Source organism: Engraulis encrasicolus, chromosome 10 (assembly GCF_034702125.1).
Source record: "Engraulis encrasicolus isolate BLACKSEA-1 chromosome 10, IST_EnEncr_1.0, whole genome shotgun sequence".
NCBI classification, from domain to species: Eukaryota; Metazoa; Chordata; class Actinopteri; order Clupeiformes; family Engraulidae; genus Engraulis; species Engraulis encrasicolus.
This window is the reverse complement of record NC_085866.1, coordinates 17,787,699-17,799,290: the sequence shown is the minus strand read 5'-3', so window position 1 is coordinate 17,799,290 and position 11,592 is coordinate 17,787,699. Positions and strand designations below refer to the sequence as shown.

The window sequence follows — 11,592 nt, the reverse complement described above, 5'->3', positions numbered from 1 at the left end:
CTATATTATATAATCATGGAAAGCTTTTGAAAAGACTATTTGCTCCATATAATACGCAGCATAATCAAGGAACTGTAACCATTAAGGAACTGTTGTGTAAAGTATATACAACAACCCTTTTCCAAAGGGCCCATCACTATTCTTTCATTCTATCAGGTGTTTTCTCAATAGAGCCAAACATATTAAACATAACACCACAACAACTGTTAAAGAATTGCTCATTTAATTAGCTGTCTATAAAGTGTAACATTGCCATAGATCGTGTGAACAATAATAATCAATAATATTTTTACAGTAATTATTTACATGAGAATAATTTATCTCACAAGGCACAGCCCAACATTTACAGGTTATTTGTTATGAAGATACAGCATTAAAGCATTCACAAGACAGACATAGATATATGCAAACAAACTTGATCTCACATAATGAAAAGGTTGAAATGCTAGAGCCTAGCACGGAAGTAAATGGTCCCACACACGTGAGATTGAGGAGACCCCTCCTCTTGTGCCAGAGTCCATTGTAAAGGCACATGTGGGCTCTGTTGAAACAGAGAGCTCCTCAACTGAAGCAGTCCATGGCAGATTTGGCTCTCTCCATCTCATGGAGGAAGTTGTAGAACTGAGGTAGTGTCAGTTCTGTAAACACATAGAAGTTGAAACTACTTTAAATAATAGTTATGGTCATGTCAAGAGAGTCCAATGTCCAAATAAAGAGCACTGCAGGTTAATAATAAAAACATACCCATGTAGACATTTTCTGTGGAGTTTCCTTTTCTGATGATTAGCTTGAGCTGAAAAGTGAATGTCAATGGAAATGCAAAAGAATACATGGTTGTTTAGGGATCAGAATATTGCAAAACATGATGAATAAATTAAAAATTAGCACATGCAATAGTAAAGGAGGCGTCAAATATGAATGATCTTAGTCAGAGGTGTCAACTGTACTGTAAAAGTTGAGCTATATTCATTAAGTATATACAACTATAATATTACACACAGTAGTTGTTACCCCAGTAATGAGGCAAATAATGAGGTAGTGCACTGTGCCCACATGTTTTACACCCTATTCTTCCTGTTTTCTCTCTGCTGTAACAGTGTCCCTTTAAGGGGCTACACTTTATTTTACAATCCCTGCTACAATAATTAGTTACAGTTTGACAAAGCATGTAACAACATGTAACACAATGCACTTGAGATGCATCTTTGGTGTAGGATTAGGTACAGTGCCCTCCATAATTATTGGCACCCCTGGTTGAGATGTGTTAAAAGCCTTAAAATAAATTCAGTGTTTATTGCAGAAGAATACTGTCACACTGAAAATTGTAGAAAAATGTAGCCTTCAACTCAAATGAATTGTAAGACAATAAAAAAATACCTGACTAAAAAATAATTATTTTTCATTAAATCACCTGTTCCACAATTATTGGCACCCTTAACAATTCCCAGGAAATAAATATAATTGAAGCATTTCTGTCATTTCTACAGTAGTTTACAAAGTTTACCAGAGTATGTAGGAATATTTAATTAGTAATTCATCACTTCCTGTTTCCCTGGGGTATAAATATGACGTGACACTGAGGCCATTTCTCTTATCCACTCTTAAACATGGGAAAGACAAAGGAACACAGCATACAAGTGAGGCAGATGTGCGTCGACCTTCACAGGTCAGGCAGAGGCTACAAGAAGATTGCCACTCAACTGCAGCTGCCCATATCCACTGTGAGAGGAATAATTAAGAAGTTCAAAACAACTGGAACAGTGGTAAACAAGCCTGGACGAGGACCCAAGTTTATTTTGCCATCACGCACAGTGATGAGGATGGTAAGAGAAATCAAAAGATCTCCAGAGCTCACTGTTACAGAATTACAACAAATGGTAGCATCCTGGGGTCACAAAGTCTCCAAATCAACCATCAGGCGCTGTCTACACGCCAACAAGCTGTTTGGGAGGCATGCACGGAGAAAACCTTTCCTCACTCACAATCATAAACGCAAGCGTCTGGAGTTCGCCAAGCGGTATTGGGGCTTCAACTGGGACCGTGTGCTTTAGTCAGATGAGACCAAGATTGAGCTTTTTGGCAACAAACACTCTAAGTGGGTCTGGCGTACCACGAAAGATGCGCATGCTGAAAAGCACCTCATACCCACTGTGAAGTATGGGGGTGGGTCAGTGATGCTGTGGGGCTGTTTCGCTTCCAAAGGCCCTGGGAACCTTGTTAGGGTGCATGGAATCATGAATGCTTTGAAATACCAGGACATTTTAAATCAAAATCTGTTGCCCTCTGCCCGAAAGCTGAAGCTGGGTCGTCACTGGGTCTTTCAGCAAGACAATGACCCTAAACATATGGCCAAATCTACACAGAAATGGTTCACCAGACACAAAATCAAGCTCCTCCCATGGCCATCTCAGTCCCCTGACCTCAACCCCATTGAGAACCTGTGGGGTGAGCTGAAGAGGAGAGTACAGAGGAGAGGACCCAGGTCTCTGGATGATTTAGAGAGATTCTGCAAAGAGGAATGGCTGAAGATCCCTCTTTCTGTCTTTTCCCATCTTGTGAAACATTATAGGAGAAGATTAGGTGCTGTTTTGTTGGCAAAAGGGGGTTGTACAAAATATTAACACCAGGGGTGCTAATAATTGTGACACACATTATTTGATGTCAAATAATTATTTCTTTATGTGGGATTTTTTCCCCACTGAATAAATGCACTTTTTTGAAGGTTGGATTTTTCTCTTTTTTTCCATTAAGGTCCCATATTATTTAGAAAAAAAATAAAATAATTGGAAGCTAAAAAACACATCTCAACCAGGGGTGCCAATAATTATGGAGGGCACTGTATATACAGTGTAAGTACATAGTATTAAATGTCGATACATTTTTAAAAAAAGAAATAAAATAAAGTCCCAGTTTCAAATTCTTGGTATGATCAGTGCATGTTAAGAAATTGACAATAAAGCCGACTTGACTTGACTTGACAGTGAAGATACCCATGTTGGCGGTGTACGTTTAAACTTCCTCTTTAAATTTGATCAGAGAGGGAAACTCTATTGATGCTTGAAATGTGCCTCAGACTTGACTTGACTTGACAGTGAAGATACCCGTGTTGGCTGTGTACGTTTAAACTTCCTCTTTAAATTTGATCAGAGAGGAGAAACTCTATTGATGCTTGAAATGTGCCTCTGATTTTACCCAATTGCTAATGGTTGCTAATATGATATGAAATGTCCTCTAAGAAAACCCAGCCCAAACATAACGTGGAGGGACATGTAAAATGACTGGAGCTTACGGATGGTCAGGTCAGAGTATAGTCTAGGTCAGTGGCTCTCAAACTTTTTGTGTTAAGTACCACGCGAGAAAATATTGAGCTCTCCGAGTACCACCTTGACAACCAACATTAGAATATCACAGCAAAGGCCTTCCATATTCACTTTTGCCAGTCAATACAGGAGAGGTTCATAACAGCATCAACAGCTACGGCCACATTCAGTGCATGCTTGTTTTTAAATTTTGCTTGCCTAGTATTATTCTGCATTATGTTTTCAGATTCATACTGTTCAATATTACAAAATGTGAGACCAAAGAGAAATTTTCGACTGCAACAACTTGATCAGCCTTCAAATCAATGCACAAAAATGAATTCTTCCAAGTACCACCAGAGATGTCTCAAGTACCACCAGTGGTACATGTACCACAGTTTGAGCACCACTGGTCTAGGTTACAGGATTACACGTCCTGCAAAAAAGAGCTCTTTCTGCTTGATGGGGTAGTACTGGTGGAGGGCATGTGCTTCATACCACTTGCAAAAATCGGAGGGGTAAAAACATATGCCCTTACCTGTAGAAAGATATTCCCGGTCTTTTGAATCTCACTTGTCCCTACAGTCACTGGAAACAAAATGAAGACATCATTCAGTTTCCCTTCTGCACCACTGTTATTCTATAGCTGAAGCACAATTTGACCTTGTTGATAATTTGTACAAACCCCCAAACTTCCATTCCATGTCCACTAGCTGATTAACCATTAAAGTCTGTACAACAGCCACTCGGGAGATCCCAGCGTAATTGGCTTTCCACTGCAAAAAGATGGAGGCCAAATACAAAGACTGTAAAACATCTCTGGATAGCATTACCAACACAACAGTCAATCAGTCAGCATAAAAATGTCAGACAATACCTGGTTTGAAAAATGTGTTGCTTTGTCTTCATCAACTCCTACAAGGGGAAAAACATGCAAATATGGAATATTTTGCTTCATTCCTTCATTCAAGGCAAAGGGTCTAGAAATGTTTATGTGAAATGGGCTTGTAACCCCTTAAATCAATAGTCTTTTTTTCAAATTGGTAAACCTGTAATAGAAGGACAAGAGGTTTAAAGTAGGATCCCTCTATTAGAATGTTTACCACTGGGTTTGAGTCAGTATACTCAGGAAAGTCGTTAAACCCACTTCCAGCAGTTTACCCAGTTTCCATGGAGTACATGTTCATCACCATTGCTCAGGCACCACCCGATGCCAGCTTTTCAGAATAATAACAAAGATGAAAATGTGAAATACCAAGATTGAGAAGGTCTTCTTTTACTTGGTCAGCAGTAAGATTTTTCTTGAGGGCACCTAAATAAAAAAAGAGCAGGGAATCAGTGTCTAGTCTGTTCTGAGAAGGCCCCAATTACCTCCTAAGGTCCGTTCAGGCCGAGACAGAACCAGGCCCATTCTCGCACCTAATCTCGAACCGGCTGTCATTTTCATACTTCAAATGTTCTGGAACTGGACACGAACTGACAAAATACTTCATACTTCATCCAGGTAACATGGTTACATACAGAAAGGTTCAGAGCCCGGTACGAACGTGGGTGGTTCGCAGCTTCCAAACGTACAGTAACTGGTAATGGGCACCCGGACCGTTCTGCTCAACTTGAAAACAGTACTATTGGACACACTTATGAGAGCCTGCGTCCTGCGTCTGTGTGATGAGTCTATCGGCAGCAACAGTGGTTAGACAACACATGAAAGCACGGAGCCAACAAACCAGAAAGCAGTTGATTTTCAAGCACAAAAGTAAGACTGTACAAGTAGATCACACGGTGAGGACACTGAAACCTCCTTACTGTGCTTGTTCACCAAAAGCGGCCTACGGTACCGGAGCGACGGAAGTCCTTATTTCTCTATGGAGGGTCGGTGAATAAAGCGAAAAGAGCGAATTTCAGCGGTTAAAAGTCAATATTAGGGTAATGCTATGATGTGGTTCGGCGAAAACCAATTGGAATGTTCATATCTTCGAATGTAGAAGGATCAGGAAGCGCGCTCAACACCTTGTCTTCTTATACTTTACACTGTGTGCTAAACTTCGTCAATGAATGAACTCAAATCTCAAAAGAAAGTGAATAGAAAAGCACTCATCAGATTACTTATTTCACACTGAAGAAGGGTGTAAGCCCGAAACGTCTGTGATGTGAGGTGATTAAAAATGAAAAATGAAATCTGATGAGTGCTTCTTTATTCACTTTTTTTTGACATATCTTCGAATGTCCCAGGCTGACAAGCCAGAGTCCTGATTAGCTAAATCAAAAATGTCAATGTCATGTCCAGAGTAAACAAAGCAAATTCATAGTGATTTCAGAGTCATTTCTGGTGCACACGCACAGTTACACAGTCATGTGACAGTATGAGAGGTTAATTTTGTGTATCATGTCAGTTGGAGAATGTACCGTATGTCTGAGGTCCTTACCATGAGGCAGGAGGAGGATGCTCTTCACCAGGGTCCTCAGGGGACCAGCGCTCATGCCATTCTGGCCAGCAAACTCATTCAGCTGTGTGAGGAACCTCTCCGTCTGTTCACAAACACATTTCAAATTAATTGAAAAAAAAAAAACAGTTCTGTAATGGAGGCTGCAAGAAGGACAGATTCTCTCATTCACTGTACATAAAAAACCTTTCAGGAATGTTCAGGATAATTAACATGTAGAATGTGACTTCTAACAGTGACCATTTACTAGTTAAAATCTACTACTTAAACTAATTCAGATAACTGTTATGACTCCCCCACCCATGGGCATCATCTAAGCATTTGGAGTAGTGCTTACAAAAAACAAAAGACTGTGAAACCACAACCAGTAGTGCTTTTGTTTTGCTTTTTTGCAGTTCAATGACTTGCTTGCGGTCATCTACCTGTATTACTTAAATGATTGCACTGTTTAATCACTCCCCTACCTAACTGGCAACATCGGGAATTGAACTGGCTACCCTCAGGTGGAGCGTGTCTATGTTCCCACAGCCCATTGGTCCCACACCACTAATATTTTAAACATTTTTTTTTTTTAGGCCCGGGAGAAAAGACACGTTCTCTCAGTTTACTCAGAAATGTGGGAACATGGAGTTGTGGAACATAGGGCCTATATTTGGACGATTTCTTAAAAATGTGGGAACATGGAGCAGCAGGAATACACTGTGGGACCAATGGGCCTTGGGACCAATCGGGCTGTGGGAACATAGAGCTGACAAGCCCTACAGGGCTACAGGTCCTGCATCCTAGCCACTTGCCCATGACTGCCTATTATGTCCATTACTTACCCGCCTACTATGCATAATGCAATAACATACTCATGGCCATGGTTTACCTGTTTTGGCTCCAGCATAAACTGATACAGTATTTCCGTCAGCCGGGCAAACTGCTGTAGAAAGAAAACAAAATGGGAATTTCAAGTGTTAGCTATAGACTGTTCTCAACCTGTAAGGAATGTAAGCGTAGTCTACAAGTTGAAGATAACATTTAAATATATTCTGCTTAACAGCAAGGTGTTGTGTATTGTGCACCCAATAAAACCAATGTGCATGACATGAATGATTAACAGCATTGATTAACCTGAATTTAACGACAGAATGACAAGCTGCATTGTTATTCGCTCCCATTTGAGACCCACTTTTGTGTATTTGTTTACATCACAACTTCTGATTGTGAAGCCTGAATGTTCATCCCACCTTGCAAAGAAAGGTCCTGCTATAGACATCTCTTGAGACATCTCGTGGACATTGCAGAGTTGTAAATTAATGCGCGTGGGGCTCATTGGAGTTAATCCCTAATTTGCTAGAGTGAGATACTGAACTGGATAGAAAGTTACTGGCTAGAAAGTTAGTTCTAGCCCACTACAACCTTCAACAAAGTAGGCAGCCTGCCCCAGGGCATCTGAATAGCCTACTAAATAGGCTAGGCCTATTAGATATGGATCTCTTTACAACTTCAACAACTTAACAAATTACATTAGTGGGCCTAGCATTTTACTCCTCAAACATTTTACATTCAAAGTAACATTCAAAGCTAAAGGATATTACGAAAATACAAAAAGCAGCCTGGGTCGTCGGTATGGCTCGTGTGACTGGCATGTGACCGTCGAATTAGCATACTACGTCTAGAGCTGTGACACATCGCTGTAGCCAAAACTAATGACTGGGTAAACCTTGTAGGCCATTATTATTAGGCTACAATTAGGGAGACCCCTACATACATTGCATACCCATCATTGCACTGGGAAGGTTTTCATATGAGGTTTAATAGCACTTGGTGGTCGCATTTCCAAAGGCCATGAAAACAGGTCCATTTCTTTTAAAAAAAATATTTAGGGCATATGCAGCCGATACTCTTCCCCAACAGAATGAATGTTGACTTTTTGGAGTAGAACTAGATACGTGATAATAGTAGCCCAACACAACAACAACAGATTTGCACTAACAAACATATCCTTGTCATAAAGCTAAACAGGGTGTAGGAAATAGGTTGCATTTACCTGTTCGCTGAATTTGTTCAAATTCTGAAAGTCGATGACCACCGCTTCAGGCAATGTTTCGGTTGTGAACTGTAAATGTAACATTCTGTCACAACTCGGTTACAAGCGGGTTATGATCTGTTACAATTTAGCAAGCATCTCCACAGACATTTCCGGTTCGTCAATGGAAATATATCCTTTGGTTTCGCATTCGCACTTTCGCCACTCCGACGTGGGTCATTTATTTATTTATTTAATCTATCACGTTAGTAACATCATTTATCTAAGCTATTTTTGTCTGCGCAACTACCATTCCAATTATTTGCACAACCTGAACATGCACACGAATATGTGGAAATTACTTGCATTAGGAACAAAATAGGCTAGGCCTACTCCTCTAAAGGACATATCTAGTTGGATTGCTCTGTGCCATTTATCTTTTGGCCTAAATGCTTGTAGTTCCTTGAAGTCTCAACAGTTCCGCGCTTGTTGATTTTTTTTATTGCATTGCAATGCATTCCTATTCAAAACACTGCATACACCTACTATATTAAAATGCAATATTTTGCAGTAGCCTATTCCCCCTACAAATCATTGCATGCTCTGCACTGCAGTCATGCACATTTTGCAGTTGCAGTACTAGACTCAACCATATTCTGAGGGTTTCCCCCCATGAGTTTAAATGACACATCTCTATGTATGAAAGCACATAAACTACCAGTTGGTCACCAATTTTAACATGTCTTTAATTTGACAAATGGCAATGTGACAAATGACAATAAATTGACAATGTATCTTTTCGCAAAACAATGTCTTGATCTGTGGTCACACCCTGGAAGTAGGCCTCTTGCTCACTATACCAGGTTGTGTGGTAATACCCTTGTGGGAAAAATGCTGTAGCCTTTAATAACTGGAATTTTGCAGTAGGCCTATTTGTGTCTCCAAAGCATTGCATCACTCAGTACAATGCCCCAAAGTGCAGTATAACCTATTTATTATGCATCTATTGTGTCAACATATTGTGTTTACATGTTAAAGCTTATACTTCAGTAAGCTAGTGTGGTGATTGTTGAAATTGTTCTTCCCCTTATGGAAGTGTGAAAGCAGGCTGTTAAAATCAGTGTAAACGTAGCAAGTGCAGTTTTGAACATAATATTTCAAAGTGACTTCATTTTGACATATTGCTTTGGTGAGCTCTGTTGTAGGTAAACTTGAGGGGACAGTTGTGGCCCCAAGGTAAGAGAGTAGTGATCTGAGGGTTGCAGGTTTGAGCCCTATTATAGGCTAAAGGGCCCTTGAGCAAGTCACCTAACCTTCCATTGCCCCATGGACTATGAACAATTCCCAGAATAACAGTATATTTTTAAGCACAATGTAAAAGTTTAAAAAAAGAAAAGAAAGCAGTGGCAATTTTATTTAAAATAAAGTTTATTGACAATGACAATTCAAATGACTATAGACCTACTATATATGCAATTGGCAGTACCAGCACTGCTGCCAGACTTCTCAGAGTTCAATGAGATGTGTTAATCTAACCAAGGGTCGAAGGGCACTTTTGATGGCACCCATCATCTGTTTACAGTAGAACCATCTGTAGTAGGCAACAGGGAATTGTGCTTTACCTCTGATATCACATATATTGAAAGCAATGACGCGCTGCCAATGGTGCAACACTGCTATGTAACATGAATGGTACAGTTGGTACATGAGCCACATGAGGGGCATGCTCAATGTTCACAATTTCACGTGAAAGGTTCATGATAAAGGTAAATATAGTTTTATTCGAGAAGAGTGCGATTCGAGACCCGGGAAAAGTCACGCCTGACAAGTGAGGCAAAGAGAGTGGAGTTCCAAAGAATCTACACACCATTTACATATTCAGCCTCGAGGTACAAAAGCGCACGGAAGAAAGGATAAGTTGATAGTAACAAGACGTGACACCTTGGCAATTGCTCAAAAAGCAGGAGGGACCAATCAATCCTGAACTTTTTTCCCAATAAGACGACGACTGCAGCAACAGGTAAATTCTTCAGTTTTCTTGATAGACCAGTTTAGCTACTGTACTCGCTATGGTTATTCGCTGAGTTTAACCAGCATGGCAGCGAGCAAGTTACCATAAACCTACACTACAGTGATATCCTGCTGTATGTTTAACCAATAACATTAATTCCCCACATGTTTTATAAGCAAAAGTTGTTTCGGGGCAAACCAGTGTCATTTTACAGTAAGATGGATAGGTGATTTGGAGAAGACAAACTTGTAAATTTGCAGGAAAAGGTCGTGGAATCTGAGGATTATGTAAGGTACGTGTTATGGGGAGATGCCTCGAGAGATCCATCTCTAACTATTGACGGGTTCCGAATTCTCAGTGAATTAGAGTGGATGGGCTATTTCTTAAAAATCTGTAGTGCCGTGTATTGTCTTAATCACATTTTTTGCAAACTGGACACGCGGAGACGTTGCCCAGTTGTGACTGTGAGTGAACGAGATGAGGTTAATCTACATTACTGTGGTGATGTTCATTTTAGTCAGTTCTTGAATGAAGAGGACTATGAGCCGAACACAACTGGTTGAAATTGCGTGCTCACGTGCAAAGCTGTTTGGTGAACTTGAACAAGGCGTGATTTGAGCATGCATTTCGCGTGCGCTCTCTCCGTTGCAAAATAAATCGCAACATGCTATGCCACAAGCAAGCGCATGTTCAAAAGGAAACGTTTAAGACTACTGAGAAGACTCAATTTGTCATTATAATATGTAGAGCACGCCTGACAAATAAGTTTGCAATATGCTTGTTATGGCAGCCCTGCTGGTTTGAAGTTCAATGGGTAAGACGGGGCAGTGAACCTCAGTTTGATTTCAGTTCTGATTTGCCATAGTAGGCGGTATGACAAGGAGTTGCCATAGAACTAATTGTCTTATTTGTGTACGAATAGGCTACTCTGGTAGAATTGGCGACACCTTATTCGGTAGCCAAGGACATGCGATTCACCATATAACATGCCACGAACAGGAAATTCTGGTGTTAGGTTTTTAGGCGTCTCAGCAGTCTTCCCCTTGTTTCCCCTCGCCTCAGGACTGCACTGCACTGACTAATGAACGTTATGTTCTCAGGAGTGCCAACACTATGACCAGCTCACTGGCAAAATGATTACCCTAATGGATGCATGGAAATAAGTTACTGAAGGGATATCTTTTGATGATGCGCAGCTCCTTGGTGCGCGGTATTGGGCCTCCCAAAGGAATGCGTCGCCTTGTTTTAGGAAGGTTCTTTATGAAATGATACTGCATAACTTTGCATTTGAAGTTTTAACAGTGTCTTTATTTGGAAACATGTTTCCCAAACCGCGGGTATTTTGTGATTTGATCTGCGCCCACAATTACCCTAATTAATTATTAAAATTAATACTTTAATTAATAAGTTAATTAAAATAAATGACTTTAGCAGGCCTAGGCTATTAAACCAAACATAAGAAGGAGCATAGGCCTAATGGTTCTCTCTCTCTCTTGATGTAATGCTTGTGTATTTTGAATTCAATACTTCGGCTACTGACTTCGAATGTAAAACGATTCCTTTACATTTTCTATGACCAAGAATCATATTTTGACTGTAGGTTCAGAAAGTTCTGTAATTATCAGGGCATTGTAGGCTAGTCATCAAATATTTCAAGGTGCGGAGTCTGGCCAAAAAGAAAGATGTGGGTTTTTCCAACAATTCAAAAACAAATACCAATACATATTTCTTACAAGCATGGCGTTTACGTACATGAGAGTTGTACTTGTAATGTCTACTTGTCATGTAACTGTGCTGTGCGTATTTGGTTAGGAGACCTGGGAG

The 11,592-nt window shown here is 40.2% G+C and overlaps 2 protein-coding genes across 4 annotated transcripts in view; one reads left to right on the top strand and one right to left on the bottom strand.

Moving 5' to 3' along the window:
• Positions 1-206: 206 nt before the first annotated feature.
• On the bottom strand, positions 207-7,954 carry commd7 (COMM domain containing 7). Its single transcript, XM_063209610.1, has 9 exons — positions 7,779-7,954; positions 6,615-6,668; positions 5,726-5,828; positions 4,555-4,611; positions 4,177-4,214; positions 3,985-4,075; positions 3,838-3,887; positions 745-793; positions 207-638 (listed from the first exon to the last, which is right to left on the bottom strand). Exons 1-9 carry the CDS (start codon positions 7,860-7,862, stop codon positions 562-564), a joined length of 603 nt encoding a protein of 200 aa, XP_063065680.1. The 5' UTR covers positions 7,863-7,954; the 3' UTR covers positions 207-561.
• Positions 7,955-9,577: 1,623 nt separating this feature from the next.
• The window catches only part of dnmt3bb.1 (DNA (cytosine-5-)-methyltransferase 3 beta, duplicate b.1), a 44,533-nt gene continuing 42,518 nt past the window's right edge, over positions 9,578-11,592 (top strand). For 2 of the 3 annotated variants that reach the window (XM_063208280.1, XM_063208278.1), the window contains exon 1: positions 9,578-9,777. The gene's annotated coding sequence lies outside the window, so the exon portion shown is untranslated. Of the gene's footprint in view, positions 9,778-9,862; positions 10,061-11,592 lie in introns of those variants that run through there. The other variant, XM_063208279.1, reaches the window with a different exon arrangement.